At 35.5% G+C, this 18113-nt stretch overlaps 1 protein-coding gene across 1 annotated transcript in view; it reads right to left on the reverse strand.

The window, feature by feature from the left end:
* Window positions 1–18113, reverse strand: part of FMN1 (formin 1) — a 283899-nt gene that overhangs the window by 158927 nt on the left and 106859 nt on the right. Inside the window, exon 6 of the mRNA XM_008580115.1 lies at window positions 2953–3040. Coding sequence (XP_008578337.1) covers window positions 2953–3040 — 88 coding nt within the window. The remainder of the gene's footprint in view (window positions 1–2952; window positions 3041–18113) is intronic.

Raw genomic sequence — 18113 nt, forward strand, 5'->3', positions numbered from 1 at the left:
AGGTTGCTCTTTAAGAGATGAATCAGTAAAAGCCAGGTTAATAAAATACCCAAAGCTGTCATCAAGGTGACAAAGCTGTAATCTCAGTAAGACAGGACTGAAATGTCATTGTCATCTAGAAAACTGGGATGCTTGCAGCTCTCCGGATGCCTGTAGGTACACCTCTATTCCTCCCAACTGTATTATAGCACACTTTCCAAGAACCAGGCATTTTGTTTCCAAACCCATTTATGCCTGTTTCTTTGTATTCAAGCCTTCATCTATCTCTTCTCATTTATATTTTTGTTCATTCATTCAAAAAATATTTATTGTGTGCTTACTTTGCATTTGCTGAGACGGAGTGATAGAAATGACATTTCAGTGGGGAAAATGGCATAAACAGAGACAGAATGCCAAGCAGAGACAAAAGGATATGGGGAAAACAATGAACAGATATGATAAATATTTTAGTCAACAGAAAGGAACATTCTCCCCTCTAAGCGAATACACTAGCTGTCTGGTTCTTGTGAGTGTGGAAAGCACAAGTTAATGCCTCTGGTCTTTGTGCACAAAGATGAATACATGAGCAGAAGGCTGAAGAACAGCCTCTGAACTGTGTTCATTTCACCAGGCCTGATATTCTGCAAGATCCGGCCTGGCTGCCAGGTGCTGACCTCCCCCAATCAGATCTCACTGCAGCCCCACTCACATTAAAATAAACGTTTTAGGCCAACGTCAGCACAGGTACTTCTTTCACCAGGATGACAACACAAGGCCAAGTGCATTCCATTCGAGACCAGACACGGATTCAGAATGAAATATAACTGACACAGCCTGGGCTCCTAATGACCTTCAGACGCCAGTGTCAGTCAATGCTTCTAAAGAAAATTAACCTCTAGTTATATTGCCATATTCATCTGGAATGCATCACTAAATGAAGAAAGAAAGTGTAGATGATTTTTTAGAACTGAGGAGCCAACTCTCTGGTGGATAACAGAGGTGCCTGAGGTAGAAGAAAGAACTAAAATAGTCTCCATGAGGCCTAGAAGTCTGTGATGCTACAATCTACCTTACTAATGCTGAAATGAAAGTTCACTTCTGGTTCATGTAAGCATGTTCTTGTCTAGAGTAGAATACTGGAAAAAGTCTGCGTGAACTAATCTTTTATCCAACTCACAATGAACATTCAGTCCAATAAGGCTGGAATGCCATGGGGAGAAGAATTACGGTTCTGAGCTGGTAAGTGAAACATCACACAGCTGGAATGACTTATCTGTGTGGCAATCTGATGTACTGCAGCAGGACACGCCTAAAACAAACTGAATAGAGTCTAAAGTGATGCTGACCTTGTGAAAACTCATATCCATGGTGTTACACATCTTGGTGATGAAACCAAGCACACTCGAGTTTCACCAGGCTCATGAAGAACATTGCTTGTTTAGGACAAGACTCTTCCAATAAACCCAATGAATCCTTTTCTAATATCAATGACTCCCTCCAAAAAATTAGTACCTTACCTAAAGACAATAAACTCCCCTGCAGTGATTTGTTTTTCCATTTTTTCTTTGCCCTAGCATCACATTCTCCTGATTTGAACTTACCAAAAACAATTCATCTAGAAGATCGAACTCTAGATTCTTCTAAAGTCACTAAAGAAACCTATTCTAATTTCAATGGTGGGCCTTTGTAAACACGTCTGCCCCAAACTCAGATCAACTACTGCAACATTTTCTGAGGTTTAATATTCACACGTATGTATTCATTTATACTACTGAGCTTAAATATTAAAATAGACAGCTTATTTAAATACTCTGTGACTGCCATCTCTTTTAGGATATTTTTAGCTTTTTGTGGAATTAAAAAATTTTTCAACACAGCAAATATTTAAGCCCTTAACAAAGCTCCTTTGAAAGGAAAAGTAGTGTGTGAAAATATCTTCAGTGACTTTTAGTTCAGGGCCTATGGGAGTCTTCTGCTGACTAGCAGAATAAAATGACTTTGGGCAACATGAACTAAAACCTAAAGGGCAATGTGGTTTCAGAGTGTTTCCACTGTGGAACCCTTGCTAAATTCTACTGAAACCATCTAACAGATTGTATTACCACTCAGAATGTATTATAAGTGACAAGTCAAAATAAGAATTTACATTTAATTGATTACTGAGAAATAGGAGTGTTGTTTTCACGCAAGACATAGATTTCAAAAAGGTGTGATGGCTTTAGTCCACTTTTCTAGAGACTAAAAAAAAGAAAAAAAAATACAAATAAAATGTCTTCTCTTTAAATGCCTTTTATTTAAAACTGAGCCAAAGATAACCAAGTAGACAAGTAGAAATAATGTTGGCTGACAAAAAATAAAAGAAGGGATTAAGAAACAATGGCATAACCAAATGGTTGATGAACGTGTTTATCCACAGAAGTATTCCAGCTAATGAAAAAGAAGTGATGGAATTAGAACATCNTGGTTTCTTCAGTAAATGAATTTCCACAGGGGAAAAAAAAGACGGAGGATATAAACCTCCAGATTAAAAGAAACTTGAGAGACACATCAAAGGCAAAGCACAAAATTTGTTTGGATCCTCATTCAAATTAACTGTAAATGAATGGATAAATTAATGAGTATACAGATAATTAGGGAAATTAGAATTATATACTCAATATTATGTATGTGATGATATTGAGAAATGTTTTAAAGGCATGATAATGGCACTGGAATTGTCTAAAAGAGTATCCTTATCTTTTAGTGGTAGTATTAACTTTTGTAACAGCTAAACTGTCAAATGTCTGAGACTTGCTTCATAATCTAGCTGATCGGGGAGAGGGTGCTGTAGACAAGAGTGAGTTGGTGGGGTTTGTAGCTGGGTATTGGGTACATGGGATTCATTACATCATTCTAAATTTGTATGTATTTGAAATTTTTCACAATAAAATGTTTTAAAAAATTTTTAAGTTGGAAAAAACAGGAAAGACTTACCCTGCTGGATATCCTTCATTTCTAAATGTAAACTAGATATCAAGATTCCCACAGTTTGAGATCGTTTTCCATCTAATAACTTGATAATCTGGAATTAAAAAAATAAACAAATACAAGCCCAAATGACCATGCAACTTTTCAGAAAGCATACAGAAAACACTAAGATTTCTAGATTCACTGACTGATGAACTAAAGTGATGCTACAGACACTCTAAACAATACTTAATTGGAAGGTAATTTATCCACAGTTATAGACATTTTAAAAAATAAAGGAAAAACATCACACAAAATTCCACCAGTCTAGTACAAACCCTACATTTATAATATTTTACTCTGACCTTTTCATTCAAATACAGCTTAACTAAGTTGTGATGACAACATGATGTGCAATGTTATATCCAATGTTTTCACTTATCATTAGAATATTTTCATGTTGCTACTTAGGTCACTTTATAGCCTCCAGTCTTTTTAGTCATGTCATCTACTGGGTGGTTTAGGAGAAAGAACATTTCAAACTCGAGTCAGCCATTTACCAGCAATATGGCCTAGGTAAAGGGACAACCTCGAGGAATCTGACTTCATCAGGAAGTAGGGCTGACAGTATTTAGCTTATACATTTATGTTAGAAATTAAGTAATATAATATATTCAAAGCATCTAACATGGTTCCTGACATATATTTATTATTTAAATAAGATTTTCCTGTTTCAGTGAATTATGTTGCTTCCTATTTGTGCTATTATTAATATAAATAATATAATACTTTGTACACAAAGCTTTAATTTTAAATTGCTTAAAATTAGTCTTTTATAATAACATATATACATATCAAAACTTTACAGTCTTTTTAGAAACTTCAAATACCTTATTGCTCATTATTTCAACCTTTATAAACATTCCATGGAGAGTTCTACATCCACATAGTTCTGTATTTCTCTAAACGTAATAAATCAAATCAGCTCCTAATAACATATCACGCAGTGGCCACTAAGAATAAAAAAATAATCTTTCTCTCATGTGGCAAAGCTACAAAAGTCAATAGAAAGTACACAAGAAACATCACCAAATCTTATAAATGTTTTTAATGCATTTTTGTGGGTAAAGTACAAACTAAACAACTATGCTTTCACCTAGGTACTTATAAACTTACTGAAGTATAACAAAGACAAGATTAAACAGTAACAGACACCTAATTATATAATTTCTATACTATAATTTCTATGAGTTGCTTGCTGGTTGAACAATAAGGGATAACAAGAGTTTGTTCTGATCAAGATTACTTAACAGTCTAATTGTCTAACTACTTCTCTATTAATTGACCCTGAATCAATTAGTGCCAGCCCTTTATCTTTCCTTTTCCTGCTCAGAATGGCTACTTTCATATAACTATTAGACCTAAAGTATACTAAATACTAAGCTTTAATTAATACGTAAAGAAAATCTGACATTTAATGCACTTAATTATTTCAACATTAGCCTTAGAGAAAGATTCTTGGTAGAATACAGAACTTCAGTTTTAAAAATAAGTAAAAAAGGTACTTGGTATTTTTATTTTTTTGTATGAAAGCAAAAGCAAAAGAGATTAAGCATAATCAAATATCTTCTTTTAAAATGTAGCGTCTGTTTTTTTCTTAGACAGAGAACACAAATTTAAAGTCAATTTTTAAAAGTCCAATACAAAATGAAAAAAAAAAAAAAGATAACTTCATGTAAATACTCAGCCATGCATCAAATATTTGCTATACATCTGTTATGTGCCAGAAATTGCTTTGGACTCTGGAGATACAGAGGTGACCAAGACAGATCAAATCCTTGCCCTCAAGAAGTTTGTAGCTCAGGGATTAAAAAATATCACTGTGGAAAATCGCTGTAAAGAGTCAGAAAGGCAAATAAAATCATCACCTAAACTAATTGGAGAGCAATTCAAAAGAAGAGAGGCTTTGAAAGTTGACTAGATTTATTCTAAGTGTCCAGGATAGCGACTGATAAAAACACAGCCTTGGCATACACATCAATGTCAAAGGACACAGGCACAGGAATCAAATTTATGACAAGATCACAACTGGGTTGCAAAAGATTCTTCAAACAAATATGCACCAAGTTACTCAGTTAGGGCTCTGAAAACCAACAGTAATACATTCTGCCTACAAGAAAGACAATACTCAAATGCAAGTTTTTCTATGAGCTAATTAAAAGAATGCAAGAGAGAGACCACGAGAAAGCTAAGAGAGTTAGGAGACTGAGTCTGTCTGTCACCGTGTAAAATCAAGCAAATCCATTCACACTTCATTATTCAACCAGGCGGAACCGTGGAAAGGATGTTTCCACAGTAAGCCATCCTTGGAATTTTTTCTAGTGACTTGGTGCAGCAGGTGCTTAGGAAGTGTTACCTTCAGCTGGACTTAAAGCCTTTAAGTTTTTTTCTGAAATGTGGTGCTGCCTCTTAAAAAGGAGGTAGGCAGTGGTGCGTTAGAGCAGTTGCATTCTCTTCCCTGTCTGTGCCAAATTCTCTGTCTACTTTTGATTAGACCTTTAAAAATATCCTTCTAAATGTTTATGCAGCCACTCTTTAATTGTGGAATGATATCAAGTTTCTCAAATTTATGACAAGATTAGTTTAAAACCAACTAAAATGGCAGAAACACATTGGACACAGAATTAAATGTCCTAAACCCTCTTAGTTTCTTTTTTTTTTTTTTTTTTTTTTTTTTCTAAATGTTTATGCAGCCACTCTTTAATTGTGGAATGATATCAAGTTTCTCAAATTTATGACAAGATTAGTTTAAAACCAACTAAAATGGCAGAAACACATTGGACACAGAATTAAATGTCCTAAACCCTCTTAGTTTCTTTTTTTTTTTTTTTTTTGGTCTCCCATGGATTTGAAGGCTTAATATTGTTCTTTTCCATTGTGAAATGTACGTAACATGAAATGAATCCTATTAACAAATTTTTAAGTACACAGTTCAGTGTTGTTAACTGTAAGCACAATGTCGTGTAGCAGATCTCTAGAACTTCTGCATCCTGCATATCTGAAACTTTACCCCCATTAAATAGCAACTTCCCAAATTCCCCTTCCCCCAGCTTCTGGCAACTACTATTCTATTTTCTGTCCCTATGAGTTTGACTACTATAGATTCCTCATATAAGTGGAATCATGCAGTATTTGTCCTTCTGTGACTGGATTACTTTCATGTGCACAATGTCCTCAAAGTCAATTCATGTTGTAGCACATGATAGAATTTCCTTCTTTTGTATGGTTGAGTAATATTCCATTGTATGTACATACCACATTTTCTTTATCCATTCATCTTCTGATGGGAATTTAAGGTGCTTCCACCTCTTGGTTACTGTGAATGATATTGTAATGAACGTGGGAATGCAAATTTCTCTTCAAGATCATGATTTTAATTATTTTTTATAAATACCTAGAATAGGGATTGCTGGATCATATGGTAGTTCTATTTTTACTTTTTAAAGGATCCTCCATACTGTTTTCCATAGTGGCTACATTTCCAACAACTGTGTACAAAGGGTCCCAACTACTTCACATCCTCACCAAAACTTAATATTTTCTGGTTTTATGTTTTTTGTTTTTTAGATGGCCATTCTAATATCCTATGAGATATTTCATTATGGTTTTGATTTGCATTTCCTGATGACTAGTGATTTTGAACATCTTTTCATATACCTGTTGGCCATTTGTGTGTCTTCTTTGGAGAAATATCTATTCAAGACTTTATCCCATTTATAATTTTTTAAATTGAGTTGCAGGAGCTCCTTACATATTTTGGATATTAACCCCTCATCAGATCATTGGTTTCCAAATATTTTCTCTCATTCTGTGGGTTGCCTTTGCACTCTTTTTTTGTTTTTTGTTTTTGTTTGCTGAGCAGCTTGTTCATTTGACATGGTCCCACTTTTCTATTTTTGCTTTTGCTGCCTGTGCTTTTGGTATCATACCTAGGAAATAATCACCAAGGCCAATTTTATAAAGCTTTTCTCCTATGTTTTCTTCTAGGAGTTTTATACTTTCAGGTCTAACATTTGAGTCTTTAATCTATTTTGAGTTGATTTCTGTGTATGTTGTAAGATAAGGGTCCAATTTAATTCTTTTACATTCTTTCCTAACACCATCTATTGAAGAGACTATGTTTGCCCTATTGGATAGTCTTGGCACCCTTGCTGAAGATCATTTGACTACATACGTATGGTTCATTTCTGGGTACTCTATTCTGTTTCATTGTTGTATAATGTCTGTCGTTACACCAGTACCATACTGTTTGACTACTGTAACTTTGTAATATGTTTTTGAAGTCAGGAAGACAGAAGCCTCCAGCCTTTTTCTTCTATTTCAAGATTCTTTTGGCTATTGGGGTGCTCTATGGTTTCACATAAGTTTTAGAATTGTTTTTTCTATTTCTGCAAAACTGCCACTGGGATTTTGAGAGAAACTGTATTGAATCTGCAGGCTATTTTGAGAAGTATGGACACTTTGACAACATGAAGTCTTTGAATCCATAAACATGAAATGTCTTCCCATTTATTTATGTCTTCCTCAATTTCTTTCAGCAATGTTTAGTAGTTTTCAGTGTATAAATCTTTCACCTCCTCTATTAAGCTTATTCTTAGGTATTTTATTCTTTTTGATGCTATTTTAAATGAAATTATTTCCTTAATTTCCTTTTTGAATTTTTTTTTTTGTGTGTGTATAAAAAACAACTAGTTTTTGTATGTTGATCTTTAATCCTGCAACTTTGCTGAATCTGTTTGTAAATTCTAAGTTGTGGGGTTTTTGTGTGGAATCCTTGGTTTTCTAAATATAAGATCATGTCATCTGTGAACATAGACAATATTGCTTCTTTTAAAATTTAGATGACTTTTATTTAATTTTCTTGACTAATGATTCTAGGTAGCACTTCTAGTAGTATGCTGAAAAGAGGTAGTGAGAATGGGCATCCTTGCCTTCTTCCTAACTTTAGTGAAAAAGTTTTCAATTTCTCACCATTGAGTACATGTTAGCTTTGGGGTCTTTTATATAGACTTTGTTAGGTTGAGGTAATTTCCTTCTATTCCTAGTTTGATATTTTTATCATGAAGTGTGTTTCATTTTGTCAAATACTTTTTCTGCATCTAATGATATGATTTATAAGATTTTTATTCTTTGTTCTTTTAGCATGACGTATGACACTGATTTTCATATGTTGTATCATTCTTGCATCCCAGGGATAAATCCCACTTGGTCATGGTGTATAACTTTTTTAATGATCTGTTGAATTTGGTGTGCCAGTGCAGGTTGAGACAGTATCCCTTATCCAAAATGCTTGGAACCAGAAGTATTTCAAATTTTGGATTTTTTAGATTTTGAAATATTTGCATTATACTTACTAGGTGAATATCCCACATCCGAAATCCAAATATGAAATGTTCCAATGAGCATTTCCTTTGAGTGTCATGTTGGCACCGGAAGTTTTAGATATTGGATTTTTGGGTTTGGATTGTTCAACCTGTAATTTTTCAGGATTTTTGCAATGATATTCAGAGATAAAAGTCTCTAATTTTCTTTTATTTATTTTTTCTTTTTTTGTAGTGTCTTTGGCTTTTGTATCAGAGTAATGCTGGCCTCTTTAAAAAAAAATGGTAGCATGCCATCTTACTCAGTTTTTTGGAAGAGTTTGAGAAGGACTGGCATGTAATTTTCTTTTATTTTTTTTTCTTTTTTTGTAGTGTCTTTGGCTTTTGTATCAGAGTAATGCTGGCCTCTTTTAAAAAAAATGGTAGCATGCCATCTTACTCAGTTTTTTGGAAGAGTTTGAGAAGGACTGGCATTGATTTTTTAAATGTTTGGTACAATTCTCCACCAAAGCCATCTTGTCCTGGGCTTTTCTCTTTTGAGAGGTTGTTGATCACTGATTCAATCTCCTTACTAGTTGCAGGTTTGTTTTAATTTTCTATTTCTTCATGATTCAGTCTGGGTAGCTTATATATTTCTAGGAATTGATCCATTTCTTCTAGGTTATCCAATTTTTTGGCACATAATTATTCACAAGAGTTTTCTATAATCCTTATTTCTCTGGCATCAGTTGTAATGTATCCTTGGTAGCTTATATATTTCTAGGAATTGATCCATTTCTTCTAGGTTATCCAATTTTTTGGCAAATAATTATTCACAAGAGTTTTCTATAATCCTTATTTCTCTGGCATCAGTTGTAATGTATCCTTTTTCATTTCTGATCTTACATACTTTAGTCTTTTTTTCTCAGTCTAGCTAAGGATTTGTTAATTTTGTTTCTTTTCAAAAAACCAATTCTTAGTTTTGTTGATTTTTTTCTATTCTTTATTTCTGTCCTAATCTTTATTAATTATTTATACTATTTTGGGGCTTAGTTTGTTCTTCCTTTTCTAGTTCCATGAGATGTAGAATTAGATGGTTTGAGGTCTTGGGTGTGGGTGCAGGTGTTCATTGCTGTAAACTTCCTCTTAGTCCATATTGCTTTTGCTGCATCCCCAAAGTCTTGGTAAGCTGTGTTTTTGTTTGTCTCAAGATACTTTCTAATTTCACTTTTGATTTTTTTTCTTTGACCCACTGGTTGTTCAGGAGTGTGTTGTCTAATTTCCATGTATTTGTGAATTTTCTATTTTTCCCCCTACTATTGCTAATTTCATTCCATTGTGGTTGGAAAAGATACTTGGTATGATTTTAATCTTCTTAAACTTGGTATAACTTATTTTGTGACCTAAAATGTCATCTATCCTGGAGCCCATTCCATGTGTGCTTGAGAAAAATGTGGTATTCTATTTTTGTTGGGTGAAGTGTTCTATATACGTCTGTTATGTTCATTTAGTACATAGTGTTCAAGTCCTCTATTTTCTTATTGTTCTTCTGTCTTTTGTTCTATCAATTATTTAAAGTGGAGTATTTAAATCTCCTGCTATTATTGTGTTGTGGTCTATTTCTCCCTTCAGCTCTGTCAAAGTTTCAGATATTTAACTCTGATGTTGTTTGCATAATATTTATAATGGTTACATCTTCCTGTTGAATTGACACTTTTATCATTATATCTTTCTTTGCCTTTTGTGACAGTTTTTGACTTAACGTCTATTTTGTCTATCCTAACTGTAGCCACCTTGCTCTCCTTTGGTTTTTGCTTAGTTTTCTAAGGGTTTGTCAGATTTGTTAATCTTTTCAAAAAACCAACACTTGAAATATCTTTTTTTTTATCCCTTTTCACTTTCAGCCTACATATGTCCTTAAACCTAAAGTGAGCCTTTTGTTGACAGCATACTGTTAAGTCTTATTATTCAGACACTCTGTCTTTTGATTGGGGAATTTTATCCACTTACATTTAAATTTATCGCTAATAGAGAAATACTTATTCCCAGTTTAATTGTTCTCTATTTTGTAGCTTTTATGTCCCTCTTTTCTTCTTTTGCTATCTTCCTTTGTGTTTTGTTCCTTTCTTATAGTAACATGCTTTGATTCCTTTCTCATTTCCTTTTGTGTATCTTCTATAGGTATTTTCTTTGTGGTCACCATAGGACTTATAAAAAACATTTTATATGTATAACAATCTATTTTGATTACATACAAAAATTCTACTTTTATTTCTCCCCACATTTTTATGTTACTGATATTATAAGTTACATCCTTTTACATTGTGTATCCATTAACATTTTTATAGTTATACTTACCTTTTAAATTCTATACCAGAGTTAAAAGTGATTTACCCACCACCATTATAGTATCCTGTATTTGTCTACATATTTATTTTTACCATCAAGCTTTGCACTTTCACATACTTTTGTGTTGTTATGTAGTGTCCTTTCATTTCAACTTAAAGAACTTCCTTTATCATTTCATTTTCTTTTGTTGCGGGGGAACAGCTGGCCAGAACAGCTGGTTCAAGGATTGAATCCTGGACCCTGGTGTTATCAGTATCACACACTAACCAATTAAGCTAACCAGCCAGGCCCCTTTCAGTCCTTGTACAGTAAGCCTTCTGGTGATGAACTCCCTCAGCTTTTATTTATGTTGGAATGTCTTTATTTCTCCTTTGTTTTTGAAGGACAGTGTTGCCAAATGTAGTATTCTTCATTGGCAGTTTTCTTTATGTACTCTGAATACATCTGACCTGCAAGTTCCTGCTGAGAAATCTGTTGATGGTCTTATGGTGACACTCTTGTACATGATGAGTTGCTTTTATCTTGCTTTCAAAATTCTCTTTTTGTCTTTGACATCTGGCAATTTGATTATATGTTTGGGTGTGTGTTTTTTGGTTTCTCCTTGTTGGAATCCATGGGGATTTTGAATCTGGATGTCTATTTCCTTATACAGATCTGAGAAGATTTTTGGCTACTGTTTCTTGAAATATGCTCTCTACTTCTTTCTATCTTTTCTTACATACATAACTATCTTTTCATACATAACTCCCATAATGTATGTATTGGTTCATTTGGTGTTGTCCTATAAGTCCCTTAAGTTTTCTTCACTCTTCATTTTTTTCCCCCTTTTTGCTCCTGACAGTTCAAATGCCCTGTCTTCCAGTTATCTGATTCCTTATTTTACTTGAAGTCTGCTGTTGAACCTCTCCAGTGAATTTTTCAATTCAGTTATTGTACCTTTAGCTCCAAAATTTGATTCTTTTAAATATTTTCTTTGTTGATACTCTCATATTGTTCATGCATTGTTTTCCTGAGCTCATTAAGCATCTTTTTGACATTTATTTTTAATTCTTTGTCGAGTAATTCATATACCCATACATCTACATCTTGAGGGTTGGTTTCTAAGATTTATTTTGTTCCTTTAATTGGTCAATGTTACCCTGTTTCTTCATGTGCCTTGTTATTTTGTGTTGGAATCTGCACATTTGAAAAGGCCACCTCTCCTAGTCTTTACAGACTGTTCTCATACAGAAAAAGACCATTGCTAATCAGCCCAGCAGGAGAATCTGGGGGCTTCTCAAGCCTTTTCTGTGAATGAGCATTCTCTGTACTTATGCATGTAAATTCTCAATTAAGGGTTTTGCTGGATTCTTCTTTCAAGAGCTCATAATCCTATGATCACTCTTGTGTCTGTCTGTGGTACTGCAGGTTCTCTGGAGGTGCTATAAGCTGCCCAACTCATTTTTGCTCTGATCAGCTTCCATGCATCTAGAGTATGTGAGGTCCCGTGAATGCACTGAGTTAGGGAAGAAAGAAACCATTCCCTTGGACAGTACTGTGAAAAGCTGGAACACTGTAGGCAAACTCCACTCTTCCCCTTCAGTCCCCAAAGGAGAAGCCCCCGAATTGTACTGGCCTCTGTCTGCTGTGCCACAGGTCCTCCACAGCAGCAACAAGCCACTCAGCTCTTTTGTGTTCTCAGCAGTCCCCAGGCATCTAGAGTATGCTGGGTCCCATTAGCACTTCAAGTCATGCAAGATAGAAACCAGTACCTTGGGCAGGCTTTCCAAATGCCAGAACATTGGAGGCATGATGCTTTTTCCCTCCCCTGGGAGAAGCCAGGAGTTGGGGGTTTACTCCCACTCATTCTTTCTTGAGCCAGGGGAAGGGCAATGGTGAATGAGTATACACTACTTCAAACCATCATCTTTGTTCACAGCAGCCCCCAACTTGGCATCCTTTTCTGTCAGCACTTAGATTCACACACACCAGAAACCACTTCCTCAGGTATCTCCCCCAAAGTCTGAACATTAGACATAAGTTCCAGTCTTCTCTCTCCCTCCCTAGAGAGAAGCTGGGAACTAGGAGTTTTCTTTAGATCACTGTCTTGTGCTGGGGGAGGGGCTCTGGTGAGTGAATGCCTTGATTTTTCCTACCAGCTTCAATGCAACAGGTTTCATGCTCAGTTAGGGTGCAGGAGCCTTTTAACTGGCTTTTGGATTTCTCATAAAGGGCATTGGTCCATGTATTGTTAAATTGGAGTCTCTCTGAGGAAAGGAGGATCTGGCATTCCCTATTCCTCTATCTTCATGACATCACACCCCCCAGTTTCTGAGAGGCAGATGCTATCTTCTCAGAGAGAGAAGCCAAAAGTGGCTGGGTTCCACCAAACATGCTCCCAGTCACCAAGTATTTCCCACGGCCAGATCTGGCATTCCCTATTCCTCTATCTTCATGACATCACATCCCCCAGTTTCTGAGAGGCAGATGCTATCTTCTCAGAGAGACAAGCCAAAAGTGGCTGGGTTCCACCAAACATGCTCCCAGTCACCAAGTATTTCCCACGGCCATGGCAGTAGTAGAATTAAGAGCAGACTGACCTGAGACTAAGTCAAGCTTCATTGGAAGGGGCAAACCCCTCATAATTGGAGGAAAATAACAAACAAATTATAAGAAAAAAAATTAGTAATTAAGAGGGAGCAAAAAAAAGAATAGAAAGAAATATATATTTTAAAATATCTTTTTAAAATCCAGATATGCAAAATGACTAAAAGGAGACAAATCAAGGAAAACAACACATCAGACATAAACAGACCAAGTGAGGGTTCAATCATCTTAAAATTCTGACCTAAGACTTTGGTACATATTCAGATCTTCCTGAAATTGGTCAGAGATTGGAACAAACAGGGTGTGAGGAGAACATGTTGGGGTAGGAAGAAGAAGGAAAAAGAAAACTTGAGGACTGAAAGGGGAATAAAGGAAGAGATGCTTTACGGGCTCTATGGTCATATTTTATGAGCTTCTGCTCACGTTCTTAGCTGACCTGGTCATGGGAGCTCAGATGGAATAAGCGAGCGTTCCTTCATTGAACACACATTTGTCAAATGACTCCTGTTTGCCAGGTATCCAGCTAGGGATTGAAGATGAATAATTTTCTGCCTCTGAAGAGTTGTCAGGTTCATAGTTGTCAGGTTCATTAGTCTTATTATTTTTTTCTCTTTTCTTTCTGTAAATTTATTATTTTTAATTTCAAAAGTAATAAATGCTTCTTGTAAGTTAAAAAATGCAAGCTATGCAGAATGCAAAGAAGTAAAACTATTTTCATCCCCCAATTCCACTCCGCAGTTACCATCTGCTAAGGGTCAAATGTGACCCCCCCAAAATTCACGTATTGGAAACCTGATCTCCACTGTAACAGCGTTACGAGGATGGGAAATCCAATTATGGTTTCTGAAAGGTGAGGCCTTTAAGAGGTGATTAGGTTGTGAGGACGGGGCTCTAGTGAATGGACTGATCCGCTCATGGAGTAACTGGCATGGTTCTGATGGTTTTATAAGGATAGTGAGTGAGCAGGTTAGCTCTCTTACTCAGCCCATTCTCTGTGATACCTTGAGTTACTGTAGGGAGTCAACCCACCAGGAAAAAGGCCTCACCAGATGTGTTCCCTGGACTTTGGACTTCCTAGCCTCCAAACTGTAAGAAATAAACTTCTTTATTTCTTTATAAATTACCTAGTTTCAGGTATTCTTAGCAACTGAAATGGACTAATATACCATTGCTAGTAATGGGAATTCAATTCTTTCAAAACCTAAATGTGTGTGTACATCCACGCATGTGTAGGATTTTATCTTTATAAAAATTGCTAGTTTCAGGTATTCTTAGCAACTGAAATGGACTAATATACCATTGCTAGTAATGGGAATTCAATTCCTTCAAAACCTAAATGTGTGTGTACATCCACGCATGTGTAGGATTTTATCTTTATAAAAATTGCAAGCTATACATTCTTTGTTCTGCAATTTTTTTGAATTCTGCAAAATTTTTTTTCATTCAGAAATACATTGCTGACACCTTCTATGTCAGTACAGGCAGAACCACTTTTAAGTATAGTCACTCATGGCATCACAACGCTTTGGCAAAGGATGGACTGCATATATAACGGTGATCCTATAAGATTATAATGGAGCCAAAAATCAACTCCTAATCCTTAGTGACATCGTAGCCATCCTAATGTTGTAGTACAATTACTTTACTCGTTTACAAATTTAGTGTATCCTAAGTGTACGGTGTTCATAAAGTCTATATTAGTGTACACTGATGTCGTAGGCTCACATTCACTCATTACTCAATTGCTGACTCACTCAAGGCAACTCCAGTCCTACAAGCTCCATTCATGGTAAGTGCCCTATACAGGTGTTCCATTTTTTTAATCTTTTATACCATATTTTTTACTGTACCTTTTCCATGCTTAGATAGGTTTAAGTATGTAAAACTTACCACTGTGTTACAATTGCTTACAGTATTCAGTACAATAACATGTTGTACAGGTGTGTAGCCTAGGAGTCCTATGATTTACCATATAGCCTAGGTGTATAGTAGGGTATACCATCTATGTTTGTGTAAGTACACTCTATGATGTGCACACAATGATGAAATCACCTAATGACACATTTCTCAGAATGTATCCCCATTGTGCAGTGACACATGACTATATGTCACATATTTACTTAGGTATTATCCTACCAAAGGGCACTTGGGAATTTCCCAAATTTTGTCAATTATTAATAATGCTGTAATGAACAACCATGTAGATCCATCCTTAGTCATGTGAGTTTGTATCTCCATAGGACAGATTTCTAGAAATTATACAAACAATATGCCCACTTAAAATCTGATAAATACTGGCAATTTGTTACTGATTGGTAATATCAGTCTACACTCCTACCAAGTACTTGAGGGTAACTGCTCTTCTGTTCCCACACCCACTTTAGGTATTATCAATTTTAAAAATGTTGGCCAGGAAATAGGTAAAATGTTTTCTCACTATTTGCATTTTTAAATGATTTAGGAGTAAGGTTAAAGATTTGGTTTACTGGTCACATCTTCATGTGGATTGTCTTTATATCCTTTTTGCTATGTTTTTCAATTACTAGATCTATTAGGATGGTACAGTGAAAAGAAATTTAAATAAGGCCATAAGCGAATAGGAGAAAGATTTACAAAGAGATGGCTGTGGATAAAAGGCATTTTCTAAGGGAAGAGGAGGAAAGAGAACTACTTTTTACTGCACCACTATACTAAGCATTGGGTATTGTGCTCCTCAGCACATTAGCCCATCTAAATGGACAGTTGTGAACTGGGGGCAGTGAGCACCACAATATTGTAAACTTTTATTCCTTTAGTGATCCCCTGAGGACTTCCACAGTAATACCAATACTTCATGCTCAGGAGTCCTGTAAAGTAAATGTAGCTATCTCACTGCTAGGGCATTAAACTAAGGGGCACGGAAACTACAAGAGCAGTTAGGTCTGCTCATGCAATTCTCATTTTTTATCTTCATGATCAAAGTTCACAAGCTCTTTACCCAGATATATATCCATTTTCTGAGGAATTTACCTTTATAGTAGAGTAGCTATGTAAAAAATATTAAGGAGAAAGAAAGACAAGAGTGAAGAAAACTGATAAAGAGGACAAACTAGAAAAAAAAAAGATTAGAGCAAAGATTTGGAACATAACAAGATTTTTTCAAGAGATGCTTAATTAGATATCTACCAATAATTATTACTTTGTTTTTAAAATAAAATTTTAGAACCACTGTAAAGCTTCAAGTAACCAGAACCCAATTTATGTAGAAACTTCTATTAACTAAAAATTCCCTTGGCTTTTCTTTTATTGCATTATATGCATTATTAGTAAGCTAACTTCTAGACAGATGAAGTGAATTTCAAAAATTCCTCTCAGAAGAGAAAAATCATATGACAAGAAGGTAAACTAATATTGGGTATTTATTCTCCCAAATCCACTGGCTTCTTGAATATATTCTGGAGTTAAAAGAAATCAAACTCGATCAATTATGCCTTCCATATTTGCATATTTATTTACTGGACATTGTAAACTGATGATCATAATGATATCTGGAAAATTTTTAGAATCTTAAGTTGCTTGAGATTGTCAGATATTTAATATTCTGCTCTTCCTATAGTTGAAAATTTAACTAATTAAATTTTTAAAAATAACTATAGAATTTCAAATAAGTTATATTAAACCGACTATTAACTCAAAACTGTAATTAATCAACATTATTAAGCCATTCTGTTTGTTTTTATCCTGCGCTATATTAGCAACTTTTTAAAAGTTTTCTGGCCTAAGTCAAAAGTTTCCAACAATATAAAAATCAAAGTAGAAATACAAAAATTAAGAACTACAGCCATGAATACAACAGTCCTTCCTTTTAGCTTTTGCAGCCGGAGCTTTTGTGGCCTCTTGGCCAGCTGTGGAATGTGATCAGCATTATGATCTGGTGGACTAGTTGTTAAGAGAAAAGTCAGGAAACCAGCTTTCTATTTCCAGGCCCGCCTGTATTCATCATGGTACCAACGCCTAAAGGCAGTGAGTCCAAGTCAACAGCTCTCACGATATGCAAACTCCTATGTCTACTGCAAAGGACATAAAGATTCTATCTATGAATATGTGTATACATCTTTATTCAATGGTAGTTCAAAGACTTGTTTAAAGGAGAAACATATATAAATAATTCTGATACAAAGGAGCTACATACAGGGATCAGTAACACAAAGAGTTTCTAATTGTTCTTAAGTATATGATCCCTGAAAATACCAAGACTCTTATTTAAAGAGGAGTGTTTTAGTCAGTTTTGTGTTGCTATAACAGAAACACCTGAGACTGGGTAATTTATAAAGGAAAGAGGCAGTTTTGTGTTGCTATAACAGAAACACCTGAGACTGGGTAATTTATAAAGGAAAGAGGTTTATTTGGCTACGATTCTGGGACAGCTGCATCTGGCACGGGCCTCAGGCTGCTTCTACTCATGGCCAAAAGTGGCAGGCAGCTGGCGGGTACAAGCAGATCACATGGCGAGAGGAAGCAAGAGAGAGAGAGAGAAGGTGCCAGGGTCTTTTTAAGCAACAAGCTCTCGCGGGAACTAATAGAGCGAGATCTCACTCATTAATCCCCCCTCCCCCAGGGAGAGCATTAATCCATTCATGAGGGATCCGCCCCCATGACTCAGTCAGTTTCCAACACTGCCACATTGGAGATCAAATTTCCACATGAGTTTTGGAGAGGACAACACATCTAAACTCCATCAAGGAGATTCTGAACGAGATGGCTGTTTCTGGAAGTCTTTCTCTGGGTGACCCAAAAGCATTCCCAAAAAAGTGTTACATTCAGTGCTTTTTTCCTAAAACAAAAGTCCAGGTCTCACCTTCAGAAAACCTCTCCATGAAGGAGAGTTGAGAGATAAGCTCTGCACACCATGAA

Source organism: Galeopterus variegatus, unplaced genomic scaffold (assembly GCF_000696425.1).
Source record: "Galeopterus variegatus unplaced genomic scaffold, G_variegatus-3.0.2 Scaffold2024, whole genome shotgun sequence".
In the NCBI taxonomy this organism is placed as follows: domain Eukaryota; kingdom Metazoa; phylum Chordata; class Mammalia; order Dermoptera; family Cynocephalidae; genus Galeopterus; species Galeopterus variegatus.